This window comes from Polypterus senegalus, chromosome 14 (assembly GCF_016835505.1).
Source record: "Polypterus senegalus isolate Bchr_013 chromosome 14, ASM1683550v1, whole genome shotgun sequence".
Taxonomy (NCBI): Eukaryota; Metazoa; Chordata; class Cladistia; order Polypteriformes; family Polypteridae; genus Polypterus; species Polypterus senegalus.
The window spans coordinates 26,480,350-26,504,039 of NC_053167.1; the positions used below are offsets into that span (position 1 = coordinate 26,480,350).

Genomic DNA, 23,690 nt, shown 5'->3' on the forward strand with positions numbered 1-23,690 from the left:
ACATCCTTCCAAAAAGCGATCTGAGAAAGAGAAAGGAGAAGGAACTAAAATCGCTGTTAATCGGACAGCCAACATTTTTCAATCGGCTGAATTCAAAAGCTCCTTGACTGCATTATTTGGCTCTACTTATTTATGCAAGTCAGCCTTTTCCCACATGAAGATTAATAATCCAAATACTGTAGTGACCATAAATGTATTGAATTATTATTGTGCCATAAAGGTTATTCAGTTATGCAATGAACATCAACATATATTTTAAGTATAAAGTATACTCAGTATATTATATATATATATATATATATATATATATATATATATATATATATATATATATATATATATATTGTGGAGGATGGCCGGCCGTTTATACCGGCCAATACCCGCAAGCTGCAGCCAAAGAGCCGTTGGCAAAAATGAGGGATTATGTGCGCCGATTTGGTGGGAAGCCTCCCGTATATATCATGATGTGGTGGTTCAGGTATATGAAACCCGTACCTTATATAAAGCAAGAGGGACGCAGTGTAATCCGGGCCCGCTTTTAATAAATAGTGGGTACCAGTACACTACGTACCCTACAAGAGAGGCCGGTACGTTAACCGAGTGGTCGGCGGAAGGGCTAATCGATCCGGGGCAGCTAGACAGTGCTGACTCCCGGAGCAAGGCGGCCCTAAAGGCGCCCGGCACCGTAATTTATAAAGTAAAGGGGTGCAGACAGTAAAGGGTCTCTCTTCATCTAGTAGAGAGACTCAGACTGTGGACAAGCCCCACATCAAACAGGAGGTCCCGAAAATAAAACGTGGGTCTCCTAATAAGAAAGAAAGCACCATTAGAGACGCCAGGGGTTTCTCACCCAGCAAGAGAAGGGGCGGACTTAACATTTCCTAATTGTTTTCAGTCCCGCAGGGGGAGAATGCCAGGAGGACAGAGGCAGTGTTACGGGTGCCGAAGGTTGGGCCATATTTGGCGAAACTGTCCTTGGACAACTGTCCTTGTCCATTTATCCCGGCCAATACCCCCAAGCCGCCAGGTGGAGCCCTCCTTGCAGCATGGAGGTCCCCAGAAAACCAGCAGGGCATCATGGACAATGGAGCTTTTATGCACAGCCCTGCTGGATGCCGTGGGGGCCACTAGGGGATGCTGCAGGGAGGACCGAAGACTTCTTCGTGCCCTATGACCCGGAAGTTCGTCATAGGAAGAGCGACGGGCTTCTGGGATGAAGAAAAGAACTTGTACCTGACCCGGAAGAGATTGAGAATCACATGGACTGGGGATTAGGAACACTTCCGGGTCAGGGAATATAAAAGGACTGTGAGAGCTCCCAGATGGCGAGCTGAGCTGGGTGGAAGGGTGGCAACGCGTCTGGGAGCTGGAGGATTGTTTATTGTAGTTATTATTGTGATTTATGAGTACAGTGGAGGAGAGGGTGTTTTGTGCATTGTGGCAATTTAATAAAGTCACTTATTGGACTTTTACCTGGTGTCTGGAGTCGTGGACAGGGGTTCAAGGGAGCGAGAGCGCCCCTATCTAACACTATATATATATATATATATATATATATACTAGCAAAATACCAGCCAGGAGAAGTAGTGTGTTAAAGAAGCAATGAAAAAGAAAAGGAAACATTTTGAAAATAACGTAACATGATTGTCAATGTAATTGTTTTGTCACTGTTGTGAGTGATGAGTGTTGTTGTCATATATATATATATATATATATATATATATATATATATATTTACACACACACACACAAACATATATATATATACACATATCTATACATATACACATATATACATATATATATATATCTACATATATACACATATATAAACATATATATACATATACATACATATCTACATATATACACACACAGCTATTTCAGTATCAGTGCAATATGCTGCTTGTTAAAACGGATGACTCCCGCTCTTACGTGCAAGTCTGCGTGGATATTATGAACTATAGATTTGTTCAAGTTCTATTTAAATTTTAAATAGAAGGAATTTTTATTTAGTCGACAGAAATATCTTTGGTAGGAATGGTAAAAACAGACAGGAATATTATTCGTGAATAAATCAACTCAAACCTTAAACAACAAGCGCTGCATTATGGGATCTGTAGTTTATTGTGTTACCAGCGCGTATCGCAGCGGAGAAGTAGTGTGTTAAAAAAGCTAGAAAAAGAAAAGGGAACATTTTAAAAATAACATAACATGACTGTCAATATACAGTATTTGTTTTGTGAGTGTTACTGAGTGTTGCTGTCATCAAGGATTTGATTATCATTATTTCTTTCAATCAGGTTCGTATTTGTAGGATGTGTTGTGTTCAAGTTACATTCCGTGTTTGTCAATCGTTGTAAAGATGACAGGTTTCATTCATCGATTCGTTTCTTACTGCATCAATAAACAGCTCGTCTTCTTCTTTATCTGAGACCTGACACACTGCATGCACGTTTTTTTTTTACACTGTCTTCCTTTAGCGGGACATTGACTTTTCCACCGTGTGCTTTGTTTCCGCAGTAGCTGGATTTATGAATATGCTTATCAGGCGCTTCATATTTTTGCTGCCTTTTCAATTGTGTAATTGGTTTTGTTCAGCGCTCTTTGGAACTGTTGCTTTTTATCTGTGCACTGCGTCAGTTCACGTGAGCCGCTCGGTGTACATGCATCGAAGGTTCCCAGCTGTGCTGGTGTCATCTCGTGCTATGTCCATGGCTGTATTTAATGTTACCTTAGTCCTGGCACTTAAAACTTTCTCTCGCAGTTTCGCTGAGTTTGTGTCAAACACCACCCTGACCATCTCATCTTCCTCTGCATAAGCACAGTCCTTAACCCGTGAATATTTAGTGGGAGTTTGCTATTGGATTGCCGCTGACGGACGGCCTTATATGGGAAGGCACTAAATTACAAACGCCAGCGGCAGCCTGTCTATGAACTTAATTTAAAGTGTAGGTTTACATCGTGCTTTGTTTCAGTAGCAGAACTCATGAATATGGTTGTATATGTCACTCGCCGCTTCGTATTGTTTCGCTGCCTTCTCAATTATATAATGCATGTTTTCTTCAGCGCTTTTGGAGGTCTTCCTGGTTTTCTATGTACTGCGTGATTACGTGGGAGGCATGATGATGTCACGAAACTCCCCCACGGCGTTGAAGCTCATCTCCATTACAGTAAATGGAGAAAACTGCTTCCAGTTATGACCATTACGCGTAGAATTTCGATATAAAACCTGCCCAACTTTTGTAAGGAAGCTGTAAGGAATGAACCTGCCAAATTTCAGCCTTCCACCCACACGGGAAGTTGGAGAATTAATGATGAGTCAGTGAGTGAGTGAGGGCTTTGCCTTTTATTAGTATATATATATATATATATATATATATATATATATATATATATATATATATATATATATAATCTCATAGGTAGATCATTTCGACCTGGTCATTTTAAAAGTAGCTCGCAATCCGAAAAAGTGTGGGCACTCCTGGATTAAGGCATCCTTCTCATAATGAAATTATTACAAATCAACTACTTTTCAATCTGCTTATTATATTTTTTGTACACAACTTCAAGGGGCAATTACCTACTGTAAGTAAGACTTTATGCTTGCTCATAAAGTCACTGGTTAAGAAGGTTTTTAGGATTGTTCATTACATATGGGCATAGTAAAGTCGCTCACAAACCAACAGTTTACTGTGTCCACAAATGTAACATACTAATAGAACTTTGTTCATTCCGAAGTCACCAGCATTCTAGGATCAGAATGATCCATCATTAAAGTAATGGTGACAGAGTGGATCATTTCAGTTGCCAAGTTAACAAACATTAATCAGAATGATGCAACTTATCTCTGTAGGCAATAACATGGATGAATTAAGTCAGTATTTCAATGTCTGGATCACACATTTTAGTTTAAATTATAATGTGCTTGCTTTTCTGCCATGACTTACTCGTCTAAATCTCTAGTCCCCTTCTTGCGTTTTTCTTTCTGTCTGATAGTATCGGACGAAACCCATCCAACATTAAAATAGGATCTGAAACAAGATGTTTAAGCCAGCTCTCCGCAGTGCAAAAAATGCTACAAATCACCATCAGATATAAAAGTTCATCCAACTTATTTAAAAGTGATCGAACATTCTACATTTGTGGAGGCAGGCCAGTTCTGAATCCATTCTAACTCCCTTTTATCCACTCTCTGAAACTTCGTACTTTCAATCTTGAAACAAGCTGCTCGTGTGACAACGTGTTAACATTGTCCCTTAGGCAATGGTGGTAACAGTGCTACCAGCTGAGTATGAGAATATTTAATATATCCCACTTCTACAGAATTTCTTACAATCCCAGATGTTATAGACTTAGGGTAGCTTTCAGATCTTTTTGCTCCTATTCACTAACCCTGGGAAATCTTTCAAGGGTTCAACTTGTCTAAAAGGCAGTTGAGATTATATGACAGCAGCATATCTTTAATTTAAAGATCAATTTAAAAATTAATAGTAACATACCAGAGACCAAATCTTAACATTCACAATTAATAAACACATTAACAACTGTCTAATAAAGTCATTTTAATCCAAAAAAAATGTGGAAGAATCAAAATTGCAATGCAGGAATTAAAATATCGACAGAGCTTAGGTCGATGCACAGAAACAGTCAAATTAAAATAACAAAATTGAACATAATAGTCAAAGCAAATAAGAGATAAAGCCCACAGATGGCAACACCTCAAAAAGAAACTGCCAGGAGCTGAGTTTTCTTCTAATTAAGCTAAATGGGCTTTCCTATGAAAGTGCCATTGATTACAGAATACGTGAATCATCTTAAAATAAAATGACAACCCAAACCATGTGATCATGCCCCCATGACATCAAACACAGAACACTTGACCTTTTTGAATGGTGGCATCGTGGATACCAAATACCAAAATAGTGACACTTAACTATGTCACCAATGTCCGACTAAATATCAGCAAAAAAAAAAAAATAAATAAATAAAATGTTAAAAAACAACAAAACATGATAGTAAGGATGTATCTAGAATTAGGAAACTGGGGGATATTACTGTTATGATCTGATAGGACTAAATTCTGACCTTTAAACATTTTCCTTCATATTGTACTACTTTTTTTTACCAAGACCTTGGTTTACAAGGAATGAATATTTACTTTCATTTTAGTTATAACTTTGCATATACTTTGATTAACTTTACCTTTTTTGTATGTACTGTGGCACCATGTAGTTTCCTAAAGGAGCTATAACTCTGTGACTCTATTTCCATAATTTGACACCATCAGTGTGTTTACATGCACTTCAATAGCCTAGTTATTCACAGAAACCCGATTTCTAAAATGCAACGGAAACCCTTATTCCGGTTATAGAAATTGGGTTATTGGCCCTGAAAAACCTGGTTAACAGATGTAGATTTCTCTGAAATATCTGATTTTGAACCATAGCCAGGTTATTATTGTTAAGGACATTGTAGTCTGCACATGTTTGTTGTACTCAGTCAACCTGTGCATGTATTTGTTTCATAGACAGTTTCAACAGGTAGACGTTTCCACAAAGAATTTTTCTAGAGACAAATATTTGGGTGGTCGCATTATTCCTTTTTCTGGCAGAAATAATCTGTTTCAACAGTTTCAACATTTCAGACAAATCAGATAAATCACTCAATTTATGTTGTTGAGTTGAATGTACAGTGCTATAATCAATAACAATCTTGAGAGCAGTAGGGTAGACGTTAAAAGTAATGTGTGTTATGTAGTCCAATTATTTTTTAAAAGTAAAGAGTAAACCTAATGCAATACTTATCTTACTGAAGTAAAATACTTATGCTATTACTATCCCAGCAGCACTGGGTGCAAGGCAAGAAAGAGGCACACATGCAAGGTTCTTTGCAGGGCTAAGACACACAGCAAAGCACAAATGAGTTTGCTGCATATAAGCCAATAATAGAAACATGTAAATAAGGAGTTAATTTGACTAAACATATTTATAAATACAAGAAAACTATTACAGGCATCACAATTATTTTCAGATTCATGGTGGCCAATGATAACGTTTAACTCTTTTTTGTATAGTTTAAGGGTGTCAGAGCATTTTGACAAAGGAGAATTTTTAAGATTACTTTCCCATGTAAATTTTTAATTAACCAAATTTGGTCCTAATTGAATTATTAACTTTAATCCTTAATTTACCTTACAAAGAGGTGTGACCCGGAGCGGTGTTATTGTGTAAGATTTTTTTTGTCTTCTATATAAATGTGTCAGTAGTAAACAACAAAGATATCCAAGCATTAATTTTCCAAAAAAATAAATATTACAGATAAATGTTAGTATCTGTTATTGAATACTGTAAAATACTGAATAACAGACCACCTTTGAGATAAACACTTGATGATTTAGCATGTCTATTACCCTGTGTGTGATTAAACAAAAATAACATGATAAATGATCAATGACATCAGGTGTTGATTGAACCAAACTGATTATCTGAAACAGAAACAATAAAACTGGATGAAGAATAACCCTCATGGTTTGTAGGTATTACATCTTTAATGGTTAAACCTTCAAATCATCAATTCAAAAGTGATCAAAGCAGCAAGATATAAAATGGGCATTCTGCATAACCCAGACTTTTCCCAAGCACTCAAAAGGTACTGTCTCGGCTCTTCTGAAAAAGCACAAACAAATGGACAAGGCTGAGGATCAGAAATGCAGTGGTTGGCCACGAAGTCTACCAAATGAGAAATACATAAACTGACATTCTTCAAAATGAGAAGGAGCACCACAGTTCTACCTGCTCTGAACACACAGAAGTCAGTGGATCCTATGTATAGTCATCTACAGTCTAAGAGGAGTCTTTTCAGAGGTGTTCTTCATTAAAGAGTTTCTGCCAACCAGACATTCCCCTGAAATGAAAACCAAGCTAAGAGACACACCTATACCCAAAAACATGAGTACTGGGGAGATAAATGGCTTTGGTCAAAATATTTTGAGGCAATTTGCTGCTCTTTTGCATGTGAAGTTAAAACCATTAGATCCGCTGAACATACTAACAGAATACAGGCTTGGTGATCTGTTTCCAAATGTATGTGCCATCTTTCAAACACTTTAAACCATTCTATATCTCTGTAAAAAGAGCACTTAGCAAACTCAAACTGATTAAAAAGTTTGAGGGTCTGCAAGGTCTAAATAACTTCTTGTGGATTTGGACAAACTGAGTAATGAATCAAACATTACTAGAACAGTTAATATGATGCTGTCATTAGAACTTTTTCAGAAAAAGGCAAGAAAAGCTTTATTTTAATTAAATAGTAACCCCACTTTAACTATGGAATTGTAATTCCTTTATCTCTATATGCATGGCAGAATCTAAGCAAAAACAAAAGGATAGTCAAATGTTATTTTTTTTGTAAACATTAACATTATACAAAGTTATTGTCTGTTTAACCTGCATTTTTATCACTCTTAAATTTAATATTGTTTTTATCAGTATGCTGCTGCTGGAGTATGTGAATTTTCCCTTGGGATGCCTGCCTGCCTACCGTATTTTTAAACTTTTCCATTTTCATTAGCTTTCCAGTGTTCAGTTGAATATATACAGTGCATCCGGAAAGTATTGACAGCGTATTACTTTTTCCACATTTTGTTATGTTACAGCCTTATTTGAAAATGGATTAATTTTTTTCCTCAGAATTCTACACACAACACAACCATAATGACAATGTGAAAAAAGTTAACTTTTTAAGACATTCATTTTACTTTTAAAAGTAAACTTTTTTCACGTTGTCATTATGGGGTGTTGTGTTTAGAATTCTGAGGAAAAAAATTTATTTAATCCATTTTGGAATAAGGCTGTAACATAACAAAATGTGGAAAAATTGATGCACTGTGAATACTTTTCCATTGACTTTTGGTCAAACAAAAAAGTTAAGGTACTTGACACAGTGACAGTTAAAATAATGATGATGTTTTAGTAAAAGGTGTAAAAAATGGGTTGAAAATGAATGTTTTGTTAAAAAGCATTTCGGCAGCTTTAACACTGAAGTTTTTAAGAAACTTTTTTTTAATATATAATTGTTAAAACAATAGCTTTGAATGAAACTTCAGCTTCCTATTTGTAAGAGATAGTAGGACTGGACTGTACTTTTGTGAAACATCCCTTGTCAGCAGTGAAAATGAATGTCTTTAGATAACAATGAAAACGTTACATGAACAATTATATGACCAATCTTGCATGGCAAATAGACAAGTCTGAATTTAATTGTTTTCAATTTTTAGCTCAACCTTACTTGCTGCTTTAAAATATAATCGGTTCTCACAAGGCATTTACAATGTTTGCCAGTGATACAGTATTGGGGGAGTAGGGGCAAAGGGAATTTTACAGATCTATAGGTGAAGCTGGTTAATCAATAATGCAACCATTTCCTTTGTGAAAACACTATGGAGATGATGCTGTGTGAGGTTCTGAATTGTATTTAATTGTATTTAAATTGAGAAACGATTGGTTTGTTCTGATTGTCATGTATTTAGGTGTCTTTATGGAAGCTTTGTTTACAGTCTCTAGAAAGAAACTGTATTTGATTTACACCCATTCCAAACTGAATATTTTGGATTCATATTTAGACTTTGTACATATTATGTACATGTTAGACTATGTCAAATTTTATTTAAGCCACACTCAGTTTTCTGTATTGATGATATATTCTTAAGATGATGTTTGTGCAATGGAAGGTGACATTTTGCTGTCCACGAACCAAACACAGAAAGGTCAGAGCTAGTGTTGAAGAGCACTTGAAAACAATTGGGTATAACAGGATCACACATGAGGAGCAACTTCATGTCCCTGATGAGCATCACCAAATAGACATGCCATCCAGTTTCAGAGGGTCATCAAATGATTTTCCTGAGCAACCTTATGTGGATGTCCCTGAATTTTCAGATGTTACTGATTACTTAGTAATAATACATGTACTTAGTGATAGCAACAGTTCTGACAATATGTCAAATTTCAACATTGATATTAAGAGTCAACTGGCTGAATGGGCCACAAAGTTTAATATTTCACAGACAGCTGTGTCTGAAAATTCTTAATAAAACATGTTTGGATTTCCGAAAGGATCCAAGAATTTTACTTTCAACACAAGGGTTTGAAGTCCAGCAGATTGCAGGGGGAAGCTATTATCATTTTGATCTTGCCAGCACAATTTTCTCTGAATTGGGCAACTGTGAACTTAATGAACTTCCTGATGTATTATCTTTTAAAATAAATATAGATGGACTTCCACTATTTAAAAGCTCAAATGTGCAGTTATGGCCTATTCTTGGAAAGCTAAATGATGTACCGGTTAGCTCTGTTTTTGTAATTGGATTATATTCTGGAGTCTCTAATCCTTGTTCTGTCAATGAATATTTACAGGTCTTCATTGATGATTTGAAATTTGTCAAACAAGAAGGAATATATTTTAAGGGAAAAAACTTCAGAATTTCTCTACCTTATGCATTTATTTGTGATGCATCAGCAAGGGGATTTCTTAAATGTGTCAAAGGTCACATGGGGTACAACTCTTGTGAGCACTGTGTTCAAAAAGGGTTGTATGTCAGTGGTAGAATGACATACTGTATACTGAAATGTCGGCACATCTGAGAACTGATTGTGATTTTGCAGAAATGTCAAACAAAATATTGGCATTTCTCCACTAAATGATCTTGGTATGGGGTTAGTAACCACATTTGTTCTTGATTATATGCATTTAATATGTTTGGGAGTTGTTAGGAAATTAATATTTTTGTAGCTAAAGGATCCACTGACATGCAGGGTGTCTACTGGTATTCTTAGTGGAATTTCAGACAAGTTTAAATCTGTGAGGCAGTACGTTCCAAGAAACTTCTCCAGAACACCAAGATCTTACAGTGTTTCACATTGGAAAGCTACTGAATTGTGTCACTTCTTGCTGTATACTGGCCCTGTTGTACTATTTAAAAAGTCATCAAATGACAAGTATCTAAACTTTCTATTTTTATCTGTTTCAGTGAGGATCCTTCTGAGTCCTAGTCTTTGTGCAGAGTATTGTGATTATTTCAAAATGTTACTAAAGTATTTTGTTGAGAATTTGCTCATTATTTATGGCAAAGAATTATTGGTGCATAATGTGCATTGCTTGATTCACTTAGCACAAGATGCAAAAAAATTTGGACACCTAGACAATGTCTCTTGCTTTCCTTTTTGAGAATTTCTTGGGCAAACTTAATAGAATGGTGAAAAGGCCACAAAATCCTGTTGAGCAAATTGTGAGGCGTTTAAAAGAGAGACAATGTATTGCTACTCATAAAGACAGAGGTGGATATAATAAACTTGAAAGGAGACATCTGTCAGGACCTTTACTACCAGCATATGTGACCTGTTCACATTATAAATATTACAAAGAAATGGACACTTTCATCTCCTGTTTTAATGGAGACAACTGTTATCATCACAGTGGCAGAGTTGCACTTGTTAAGAACATTTTGCATTCTCCTTCCGGAGAAATACATTTTGTGTGTCAGTATTTTGACAAACATGAGCCTTTTTTAACCATCCTCTTGCATCTTCATATTTGGGGATTAACAGCGTTTCCGGACTTTCTGGCCAGCTGCATGTAAAGACAGTAGCTGATATGTCTAGGAAGATGATTCTGTTACCATTTCAAAACTCTTTTGTTGCATTACCACAACTTCACAATTGCTGAAGGTGCACATAAAGTAGTGCTGTCTCTCTCCCTCTCTCTCTCTGACTCTTTCTCACTCTCTTTGCTTCTTTTTGTGAAGTTACTGCTGCTGAGCACTGCAAAGCTCAGGTATGAAGTTGTGGGAATTCACAGAGGCAGCCATCATTTCTACTAAGTGGCTCCATGGAACACAAAAAGATACATGCTTCTGGCCATCTGGGAATGTTGATAAAGGTATTAGAGAATGCACTAGCCCTGAAGCAAACTGGAAGAAGTATAACATTCCTGTTTTGGAAGAGGCAGGTAAATTAAATGAAAATTTATTTTAGCTTTCATATTTTACCCTTTTGCTCACCATCATCATTTACTCAATGAAAATTTTGTTTGTTTTATAGAGAATTATGCACAGGCCAGAGAAAAAGCTAAAAAAAGCAGAGATTTCATCAGATTTACATACTGATTCAGAAGCCGAGAAAGGACCTCGGAAAAGAAGGTAAGATCTATAATTACAAACCGGATTCCAAAAAAGTTGGGACGCTAAACAAATTGTGAATAAAAACTGAATGCAATGATGTGGAGATGGCAAATGTCAATATTTTATTTGTAATAGAACGTAGATGACAGATCAAACGTTTAATCCGAGTAAATGTATCATTTTAAAGGAAAAATATGTTGATTCAAAATTTCCCGGTGTCAACAAATCCCAAAAAAGTTGGGACAAGTAGCAATAAGAGGCTGGAAAAAGTAAATCTGAGCATAACGAAGAGCTGGAAGACCAATAAACACTAATTAGGTCAATTGGCAACATGATTGGGTATAAAAAGAGCTTCTCAGAGTGGCAGTGTCTCTCAGAAGCCAAGATGGGTAGAGGATCACCAATTTCCACAATGTTGCGCAGAAAGATAGTGAAGCAATATCAGAAAGGTGTTACCCAGCGAAAAATTGCAAAGACTTTGCATTTATCATCATCAACTGTGCATAACATCATCCGAAGATTCAGAGAATCTGGAACACTCTCTGTGCGTAAGGGTCAATGCCGTAAAACCATACTGGATGCCAGTGATCTCCGGGCCCTTAAACGACACTGCACCACAAACAGGAATGCTACTGTAAAGGAAATCACAGAATGGGCTCAGGAATACTTCCAGAAACCATTGTCAGTGAACACAATCCACCGTGCCATCCGCCGTTGCCAGCTGAAAATCTACAGTGCAAAGAAGAAGCCATTTCTAAGCAAGATCCACAAGCTCAGGCGTTGTCACTGGGCCAGGGATCATTTAAAATGGAGTGTGGCAAAATGGAAGACTGTTCTGTGGTCAGGCAGTCACGATTGAAGTTCTTTTGGAAATCTGGGACGCCATGTCATCCGGACCAAAGAGGACAAGGACAACCCAAGTTGTTATCAACGCTCAGTTCAGAAGCCTGCATCTCTGATGGTATGGGGTTGCATGAGTGCGTGTGGAATGGGCAGCTTGCATGTCTGGAAGGGCACCATCAATGCAGAAAAATATATTCAGGTTCTAGAACAACATATGCTCCCATCCAGACGTCATCTCTTTCAGGGAAGACCCTGCATTTTTCAACAAGATAATGCCAGACCACATTCTGCATCAATCACAACATCATGGCTGCGTAGGAGAAGGATCCGGGTACTGAAATGGCCAGTCTGCAGTCCAGATCTTTCACCTATAGAGAACATTTGGCGCATCATAAAGAGGAAGGTGCGACAAAGAAGGCCCAAGACGATTGAACAGTTAGAGGCCTGTATTAGACAAGAATGGGAGAGCATTCCTATTTCTAAACTTGAGAAACTGGTCTCCTCGGTCCCCAGACGTCTGTTGAGTGTTGTAAGAAGATGGGGAGATGCCACACAGTGGTGAAAATGGCCTTGTCCCCACTTTTTTGGGATTTGTTGACACCATGAAATTCTGAATCAACATATTTTTCCCTTAAAATGATACATTTTCTCAGTTTAAACTTTTGTTCCGTGATTTATGTTCTATTCTGAATAAAATATTAGAAGTTGGCACCTCCACATCATTGCATTCAGTTTTTATTCACGATTTGTATAGTGTCCCAACTTTTTTGGAATCCGGTTTGTACTTAAGCATCAGCAGTTAATGTAGTGATGATATATTTCCTGATAATAGAATAATGTATATGATAATATGTATCAATTATTGACAGTTTTAATACCTGCAGCTGATTTCTTGAACTCAGCCTCACCAACACATCCATTCCCTCCTCTTGACTACTTAACCTGAATTTGTTACTGGTTACTAGACCCTCACCCTGGAGCACAGTGTTCAAGAGCTCAGACACAATTAGCATAGACATAAGGTCTTACCGCAGACTCTATAACATACAGTATTTAGTTGTATATGTTATGTGACCTTCATTTCATAGTTACAAGCTAAGCTCACTTTCTGTTTATACAATGAAAAAGGAAACTTCCAGAGTGGTAAACAATTCCTCAATGATCAAATAATTTCTGTTGGGAATTTATGTCAACCATTACTTTTCCTTTGTGTGTTTAAAAGGTGCAGGTTGTCCAAAAAAATATTTCAATTCATAGTTAAAAGCCATGGATACAACAAGGACAAACCTGTACAAGTAATAGGATGGATATCTAGCATTGTCACATTTTAAAAATAATCAGTTTTATTAAGATTTGAAAACTACAAAAAATGCTGTCTTTAACTGCTGTTTCACTTACTTTCTTATAGATAACTTGGTATTCATAACCAACATAATGAAAAATGCTCTTCCAGGGTTATAACATTTCTTATTTTTGTTATTTATTTATGGTTTGAGATTACATGATATATTTTTTCTTATTTTCATATTTCCCAGGCCAAGAACCCTCTGGAGTTCAGAGTCTGAAAATGAAGAATATGAACATTATAGACAGCCACCTCCAAAGACCCTAATTTCTGGACCCATAATAAACAGAGCACAATCTGATAAAAGACCACAATCCTCTGCAAATGCACCTCAAGCTACTACATTCCAAACAACTAAACAGAATGAGTCGCTGAATTCACCATGTGAAACTTTATTGGTTAGGATTCTCACTGTGCCTGAAGACATAAAAATAGCATTGAACATACAAGGAAGAATGCTTCAGACTCTTCTTAGAAAACAGAAAAGGACATACTCAGTTCCATCTCTACCACAAGGGATAAGATTTCCTCTTAAAACTGAAGAGGAAGTCCAGGCCATGGAATAAAAATTAAAGGACCAAGAACCTCTTAAGAATATGGTGAGTTGTTCCCATTTTGTTATGAAAACAAGACAGTGTCATATTCTCATAATTTACAGTACATACTCCATATAGCTATATTGCTGTACAGACATAGTTTTTGTGCATATCTGACATTTAAAACATCTGTGACGACTAGCTAGCAGACAACCTAATAAATGCATAACAGATCATCGATAACCATTAATAAATGAATTCTGTTTCATGTAGGTGAGTGTCCTGAGTGAGATGGGTGGTCGTACTGTAGATGAAGCAACCAGGAGAATGATGGCATTTGTTGTGATTAATGATCTGGCTAAAAAAGGTGCACTGTACAACTGTATCACTGTACAACTTTGTTGGAAGACATGGTAAAAGGCAGTTTCAAGGCCTCATATATTTGAAGTCTTTTATGGTAAGTTTTTTAAGGCCATAACTGCATTTTTTGTACATTTAAAGCAGTCCAATCAGCAGCGGATTCAAAGTGATCCAGCACTTTAGCTTTTTGAGGTGTAGGTCCACTGTGAAGATATTGCATGGTCAGGCAGTGAATCCTCTACCAATCTTTACCTTAAGCCAATGGGGAAGTTGGGGGTTGGGCACCTGTGATTGTGACAAGATTTTTCATGCCACTTTCATTGGCATCATCAGCCAAGTATACACTGTACAGAGTTCCCAACTTTCCAATTTGCTTCTAAACCAACATAATTTCCATGAAAACACATTTTTAATAATTGTTTTTTTAAATAATTTAACTATATTTTAAAGCCAGTGGCTGGGCTGGGGGGTAGGCTGATTGAAAGCTTTGCTTAACTGTATTCAAGCATGCAATACCTAATTAAAGGAAATATATTGTCACTGATCTTGATATTTTCAGTTTATGGAAAGTAGTAAAATAAGTTTTTCTCTCTCATTTCCACTGACAAGGTGCACTAAACATCAATGCATTAACTACAAATGTAAATCGAAAGGATGCAAAAAAAGCTGTTTCTAAGTGGTTCAGTGGTGCCCGGGACCATGGAGGCAATTGTGTCTTAAAAGCTCAGTGTTATTTGCAGCAAAGAAGCTTGGAAAGCTGAGAATGTTTCAAGCCAATGTCAATTTCATCATTGTTTGTTTTCAGGCTGTATTTTATTGCCTTGGAGCTGTGCTCTTTCTTTGGTATATTGTAGTAAAATAATGTTTTTTTTTGTTGTTGTTTTTTTTGTATTTTCACAGGCTGTTGCCTTGGAGTTTTTCATGTTTTTCTGATAAACAAATGTTAAATATTCTAATATGATGTGACTAATATAGATCAAAAACTAAACTTTTTAATATAGATGCCAATTTTTGCCTTTAAAGTATATCATTTTTTAATAAAGTGTTTTTTTCACTCTGAAGAAGCTGCTCATTTTATGATGTAGCTGAATGTTTTTAAAACTGTTTTTGTAAAAATTAGTTTACATTTTATTATTTCAAAGTAATGAATACATTTTTATTGGAAAATAAATTAATGTCTGAAACAATATGTTCTGTGACACATTATATAACAAAAACATGTTTTCCATGTGCTTTCAAGAAATATTAAAACTAAACCAATCAACTTAATAATGAAAAGATATATTTTATAAAATCAATAGATAAGGGGATTCATCCATCCATCCATATATTAACCAACCTGCTACAGGATCACAGGGATTCATTTCATCCATAATTTTGTGCCCTATCTATACCCACAAATTACTCCACTAATGGATTTATCTGGAGAATGTGCCAGGTCTCATAATGGGACCCGCACAGCTTTAACATAGTTTGCAGATATGGTTATTCACAGGGCCCGAATGACATCCTCCTAGTTTTCCCATGTTGGACCAACCACAGACCTGATTTGAATCCACATAAAATTAATGTTGCCTGCCACAAAAGGCTCTACACTGGTGTAAAACAGTTTGCCTGTAAAGGTCCCACATTTTCCCCACGTTTCACCTGTAAGTTACCCGTGTGGGCTGATAAACAAGGGGCCTGCATGGAGACTGAGAACAAAATAAGCCGGGTCCCAGATAGGCAACCCTGATGGGACCCTTTATTTTCCCCATCATAAACCTATATGGGACCCACAATAAATTGCTGGCTGGGTTATTTCTGAAAATTGCATAAAACTTACTGAATCCTAGTGGAGCTGTGAAAACAACCACAAAGTAATAGAAATGAAACATAGGGGACACTCTAAAACGCCCTTCAGTGAGAAACACAAAAGCAGATAAAATATACAGATATACTTCTCTGTGAAGTTACAGAATATTAAATAACTAACAGCGTTTCAAAGCTCATCCCTACAACGCAGTGCAAAGCACAAGCCATTATCGCAGATAATCAGGAGCCAAGCGCCCCTAAAATAGCACATGTTCTTTCAAGGGTCCCTAATTTGTTAACAATTCCAGCTACGATTCTGGGAACAGATACACTTTCACTTTTACGGTAACGCTACAGTAACAAAAACTGATTGCGGTGCCTAGTGTCACATCAACCACAAGTCACGTGTTATTTTCATTTTCCACAACCCGTTCTGCTGAGGCTCCGGAGTGGGACAAGGTGTGGCATTGCGGTCACGTGTTGGGTCACGCGGACTTCAGCTCCACTGTTTACGTGCATTTCCGGTTAGAGAAGTTTCATAAAGCCCGTTAGGAAACTTCAAGTGGACGCCCATTTAAGGATAGGAATTAAGTAGAATCGGGCGATCCGCCTTTGAATTGTTGCTCGATTCTACAGATGGTAGTAATTTGTATAGGATAAATAAAAGACAGAAACATCAGGCAAGCATCACTTCGCTTAAAATACAAGACCGCTATGTCATATCTAACTGAACAGAGTATGTGTGGAGTTGAATAATTCATTTCCCAATTCCTTGGCCCGATTCTACTTAATTCCTATGCTTAAATGGGCGTCCACTTGAAGTTTCCTAACGGGAAGTCCATACTTTTCTAATAGCATCGGAATGCTGCGCTTGAGAAGGATAACACCTCATCTTTCAAGTTCTGCAATCCTGCTTTCAAGCTATCTCCTTCCGAAATAAACCCATTTTACGGAGGATAAAGGTACAAATATAGCTCCCCGACTCCGCTGAAGCAATTAGGATAGACAACGGCCAAATTTAAAGATGTGGCCATTTTTTTCCAGGTCAACTTAAAACAAAGAAAGTTACTCCGTTGAGCTACTTACGTGCGATTGGAAAAATGCGCTTTTACTTCCTGTTGCGGCAGCGATGGGCATCTGCTTTAAAACACAAATTCACTAATGTAAGCGCCAGTAACATCGTTATGATCACTTCTGGACTTGCTTTTCTCTGAATCGGGGCATCGCTAGCTTCAGTACTTATAAGGGGCTTTAATCCCGCATTAATGCCGAACTTCAAGGTATGTGTTAGTTGAAAAAGCGGGAGAAGTGGAAGGTACACTCGAGGAGACTTCGCGCAGTCTGGAGTGAGAAGGGCTGGGGCTGACTGCTTTAATCCATTGGAGGGGTTGGAAAAGGTGGGCTTTTAAAGATCTGTGGTTAAAGTGCCGAAAATACCCTCGCTCCACAACAACGATATACCACTGATCTAAATAATTGTTAAATATGCCACACTGAAAATATAATTGGCGAGTAAGGGCTTTACCATGTGCCATTGCAATAGTTTTCGCTAAAGGAATTAACAATATAACGCAACGCCATACACAGCAGTTGCGTAATTTCACTGCGTAATCTTAATCCTGGATTTTCTGTTTTTATGGGGAAACATATTTTGTGAGATATTCTACCTTTGGGGTGTCTAGGAAACTCAGAAATGAAAAAACAAAACAAATATCATTATTATTATACAACAGCTGCCAAATACTTAAGTCTTCTTGAGGAAATAACATTGAAAGTGGAGTTACATACTAATAGGCGCGCACAGTCCAGAAGCGTCCATTTTCACTACCAAGTTTCGCGGACTGTATGCCAATCTGTCCAGTCACTTGTAATAGCAGCATCCAGTTCCAACGGCTGCAAACGTACTAGTGCTTTACAAAAACGGAAACATATTTATGTACTAGTAATAGGATGTCAAGGCCGAAATGAAAATAAAAGATTAAAGAAATGCCGTCGCTTCCTGTTAAGAAAGGGATACCTGCGCAAAAAGTAACTTCCCTCCATCTGCTGCCGATGCTTTTGTTTTTTTTATAATACTGCAGACAAGCAATCGCTTTAAAAGCAGAAGACCTACCTTGAGAAGTCTGGTTCAGTGAAGTGTGACTGCGTACGGTAAGACAGCTGTTGGTATTAGTGATGGGTCGTTCTTGAACGATTCCTTCCTTTTGAACGAATCTTTAATGTGACTCGGGAAGAACGAGACGTATCGTAGGAGTGATTCGTTCAGTCGCGCATGCGCATTTGCGCAACTTCCTATAGATTCTGTATTGGAATAAGTTTAACCAACTCAGTCTGAGCCGGAAACAGAATCGATTAGTTCATTCCTCGAGTCTTTCGAGTCGTTCGTTCTTTTGTCACGTGACCACTTACCGGCTCAGTACGTCAGTCAAATACTAACGTAAAATTCCATTTGTTGTATGTTGGATCATATTTAGAAATTATCATAAACTTATCAAAAATATCTAAAACACATTTTCTTATAGATACAAAAAGGTCTGTTAATTTCTGTCACTATGATTTTGTTACTGTTTCTTGATGATCTGCGGTGTGTTATTTTATCAATAAATAATCCTGTTACAAATAAATTATAGATTAATTATTTTGATCAACATTTGTGTAAGAAGTAGATGTGTTAGAAAGGTAACAGGTAACATTTTAATTATATTTTGCTAAAATGAACGAAATGACTCGAAAAAAAATTCGTTCATTTTGCTGAACGAGACTCAAAGGTCCGAGTCGGTAAAATGATCCGAACTTCCCATCACTAGTTGGTATGAGTCACTATCGGTCACTGGACCATGGATAAGAAGGCGCAGTTCGTGCCAACACGTGGTGGGCGTGTCCGTTGCGGCTTCAGGCATATTGTTTATCGCGAGTGCTGATTGATTAATGGAAACATTTATCAGCGTCATATACACTACCCACTGGTAAAACAAGGTAAATAAATACATCACAATTTGCATAAAAATGCTTCGACGTCAGGGAGTAGTAACAGGGACATTCATTTCATACATTGTGGTTAACTTTATAACTGTACTGTACTGTACCTGTAACCACATTATTTTATTTCTGTGTGTGAAAGAAGTGAGTTTCAAAGATGAAAAGTATAAACCACCCATTTTATGAGTGGTTGGAATTGTGTCTGTGCACTAATCTGAATGTAATGTTTACGGACTCCATATCATCCAATCTGACAGAACCTGAGAGAATCTGCCAGGAAGGATGGTACAAATCGCACAAATCCAAGTGTGAAAAGCTTGTAGAGACTAACCCAGAAACCTTGAAGCTGTAATTTCTGCCCATGAGGATTCTATTTTTGATTTTGAATAAATTTGCAAACCTTTCTGAAAACAAGTCATCAGGAGTTATTATGTGTACAGCAATGGGTGAAAATTGCAAATTTATCTGTTTAAAATAAAAAATACAACACAATAAAGTGCGCAGAAAGTGAAGGGGTTTAGGTGTCTGTGAACTTTCTGAAACCACGGTAATTCAGCAAACTGCTATGCTTCATGTGGAAGTAGAAACTATAGTCTTGGTGCAGGTGAGAGAATGCTAAGCCTTTTTTAATTAAAAATGATTGCATTTATTTGTAGGCTATAAATGCACAAATCCCATTTTGTGAATGTCGTTGGGGGCTTTTTATAACATATTTAAAGTTGGTCAATGGCATGCCCTGCACGTAGCCCCCTCAGGCAAAATGGCAATATTACACTGATCAATTGAATTACAAAATATGTTCCATATCAGTCAATGTGAGCTTGTATATGTTACCGGCAGGGCATCTCTGTGAGATGGGGACTAAGTAACTTGGTCAATAAAAACCTGGTAATATCACGACTTGCCCATGCAGTTAGAACCAACAGGTTAGAAAGAGTCACAAAAGGCAAACAGACTTGTTTCATGGTCTGTTGACCGGCTACATGCTTCAAATTTGATTTTATTTGACATTAATAAACTAATGAAACTATTCAACCAATACAAAACTGTGTTCCATTAGGGGTAGCAAATAATAATAATAAATATCGGAGCTTTATGGGTAGACAATGACCTACAGAGACCGTGGTATGGGTCCTCGTTTATAAAGCTTGCGTATGCACAAAAAAAGGCTTGAAATATACAAACACAACTTCCCATTCAAACGTCTGGAATTATAAAAGAAACTTGATGAAAAAACATACATATGTTTATGGCAACTCTAACCCATGCATAAGCAACATTTTGGTGGAACTGTAGAATAAGTACACGTTAGATCAAGCTGGGTAATGCAGCCAGAACATCTAAATTATTATTCACGCCCATTATTTTAACTGAGTCATTATTATAGTTTAAAATTACAAACATATTAAACCTTAAAAGTGTTAAATATGATATACAGACTATATTATAGTTTCCTTTTAAGATGGCCAATGTTGCACATTGTTACCGAAGAACTTTTTTTTTTTATTGATTTTATTACAATCCATACAAAGCAATCAAGTTTTACAAAAGAAAAATTGAGTTAAGAACAGATCGATCCCCACCCTGAGAGAGAGAGCAAGCCAAAAACGTTAAATTTAAGGCTTGTAAACATACCTAAATTAATAAATTCTCTGTGCTTTATGAACTTATTTTAAAATACTACTGATTAGATCCTGTCATGTTTTGAAAAAAGTCTGTACAGATCCTCTAACTGAGTATTTGATTTTTTCCAATTTCAAATAATATAACACATCGGTTTCCCATTGACTTAAAAGAGGAGAGTTTGGGTTCTTCCAGTTTATCAGAATAAGTCTGCGTGCCAACAGTGTAGTGAATGCAATCACAATTTGTTTGTCTTTCTCCACTTTAAGTCCCTCTGGAAGAACCCCAAACACAGCTGTTAATGGGTTAGGAGGGATTGTGAGTCCAAGGCTGTCTGACAGGTAATTAAAAATTTTTGTCCAGAATAATGTTAATTTGGTGCAGGCCCAGAACATGTGACCTAGTGAGGCTGGGACTTGGTTGCAACGTTCGCAGGTTGGATCATGCCCTGGAAACATTTTGGAGAGTTTTAGTCGAGACAGATGTGCTCGATATATAATTTTGAGCTGTATAATTGTATGCTTTGCGCATATGGAGCTCGAGTGAATTCTCTGCATTGCTACTTTCCACTCCTTTTCTGATATATTAATTGAGAGATCTTTTCCCAGTGTCCTCTTGGATCTTTGAAAGGGAGGGATTGTAAAATGATTTTATATATTGTAGAGATGGAGTCTAACTCCTTGAAATTGAGCAATATTTTTTCCAGCATGGATGAGGGTGCAAGATGAGGAAAATCTGGAAGGTTCTGTTTAACAAAGTTCCTGATTTGAAGATAGTGAAAGAAATGTGTAGCTGGAATGTTAAATTTGGAATGTAATTGTTCATAGGATGCAAAGACGTTGTCTATATAAAGATCTCTAAGCAAGTTAATTCCAAATTTTTCCAGATATTAAAACTGCATATGTTTGTGAAGGTTGAAAGAGGTGGTTCTCTTGCAGAGGTGCCACAGATAGAAGCTTCTCCGTCTTAAAATGCTTTCTACATTGGTTCCAGATTCTAAGTGAGTGGAGCACAATTGGGTTATTAGTGTATTGCCGATAACGTGTGTTTATTGGAGCACAGAGCAAGGAATACAAAGAAGTACTGCAGGATTTTACTTCTATTGCGGTCCAAGCCTGTGTATGTTCTTCTATTTGTGTCCAGGTTCTTATGCCTGTATATTTGCTGCCCAGTAATAAAACTGGAAGTTAGGTAGAGCCATGCCACCTTCTGCCTTTTGTCTTTGTAGGGTCGCTCTTTTGATGCGTGGATGTTTTGAATTCCAAATAAATGAGGTTATTGTTGAATCTAATTGCTTAAAGAATGATTTATTAATGTATATTGGGATGTTTTGAAATAAAAAAAGGAGCTTAGGAAGAATATTCATCTTAACAGTGTTAATTCTTCCAGCTAGTGTGAGATGAAGGGTTGACCATCTATGCAAGTCTTGTTTAATTTTTTCCATGCAGACGCGAAATTTTGTTGATAAAGAGCTTTATGTTTACTTGTGATGTTTACCCAGGTATTTAAACTGTTCTGCAATGATAAAAGGTAGGGTGTCTAATCTAATATTATATGCTTGAGAATTCACTGGAAAGAGTACACTTTTATTCAGATTAATTCTGAGACCAGAGATCTTTTGAAATTCTGTGAGTGCTGCTAAGACTGCAGGCACAGAATTTTCTGGGTCCGATATATACAGTACCATGTCATCTGCATATAATGAGATTTTCTGTTCCAGTCCTTCTCTGCTAATCCCCTTTATCTGATCAATGTATTTCGACAATGTATTGCCAGTGGTTCAATGGCAATGCAAACAGCAGTGGTGACAAGGGCATCCTTGTCTAGTGCCACGTTCTAGTTTAAAGTAGTCTGAGCAAATGTTATTGATGCAAACTGAAGCTTCTGGGTTAGTATACAGTAATTTAATCCATGCACAAATGTTCGGGCCAAACCCAAACTTCTCCAATGTAGTAAAAGGTATTTCCATTCAATCATGTCGAATGCTTTTTCTGCATCCAATGATAATAATATTTCTGGGGTGTTTGATTTAGTTGGTGAGTATATTACATTAAACAGGCGTCGAAGATTTGAAGATAAGTGTCGGCCCCTAATAAATCCAGTTTGGTCTTGTGATATTACGAGGGAGCACTTTCTCCATCCTTCTAGCTATGATTTTAGAGAGTATTTTAACGTCGTTATTCAGAAGTGAAATTGGTCTGTATGATGCACATTGTAATAAGTCCTTATTTTGTTTTGGAAAGACAGTGATTAGTGCTTGGCGAAAGGTTTGTGGAAGAGATTGGTTATCTCTGGCTTCTGTAAATGTTGCTAATAGGAGGGAGCTAGCTGAGCGGAGAATTTCTTGTAAAACTCTGCAGGGTAGCCATCAGGGCCTGCTGCTTTTCCACCTTGGAGTGACTTTATAGCATCTAGTAATTCTGATAATGCCAGAGGTTTATCAAGTTCCTCCACACTAAAAGCGTCTATTTGTGGTATCTGTAATGTATCCAGAAATGCATTAGATTGTGTATTGTCTTCTTTAAACTCAGTAGTATATAGGGATTTATAGTAGTCTCTGAAAGTGTGCATTATATTTTTGTGTTCGATGATTTTATCTCCATTCGTGTTAGTGATTAGCGAGATTGCATTGGGCACTTCTTGCTTGTGAATTTGTTGAGCTAAAAGCTTATTAGCTTTCTCTCCATGTTCATAGTAATGATGTCTGGATTTGTAAATTAGTTGTTCAGTTTCTTTAGTTGTCAAGAGGTTTAATTCTGAATGTAGAGCCTGCCTCCTCCTATGTAGAGTCTGCTTGGTAGTCTGGCATGTTCTTCATCTATTTTAGTAATTTCGCTTTTTATCTCTGCTACTTTCTTGGCTTGGATTTATTTCTGTGGGAAAGATATGAGATAATCTGTCCTCTTAAGAAGGCCTTAAGAGTTTCCCAGAGTATTCCTGCAGAGATCTCGGGGATGTATTTGTCTCTAGAAAGAATTTGATTTGTTTGGATATAAATTCAGTACAATTCTCGTCAGCTAATAGAAGC

The 23,690-nt window shown here is 37.0% G+C and overlaps 1 protein-coding gene across 2 annotated transcripts in view; it reads right to left on the reverse strand.

Moving 5' to 3' along the window:
• The window catches only part of LOC120514558 (eggshell protein-like), a 29,391-nt gene extending 11,064 nt beyond the window's left edge, over positions 1–18,327 (reverse strand). Inside the window, exon 1 of one of the 2 annotated variants that reach the window (XR_005630486.1) lies at positions 18,174–18,327. Coding sequence is in view for 1 of the 2 variants with exons in the window: in XM_039734994.1 (XP_039590928.1) it covers positions 17,147–17,197 (51 nt within the window). In the remaining variant the exon portion in view is untranslated. Of the gene's footprint in view, positions 1–17,146; positions 17,412–18,173 lie in introns of those variants that run through there. The other variant, XM_039734994.1, reaches the window with a different exon arrangement.
• Between the last annotated feature and the right edge of the window lie 5,363 nt (positions 18,328–23,690).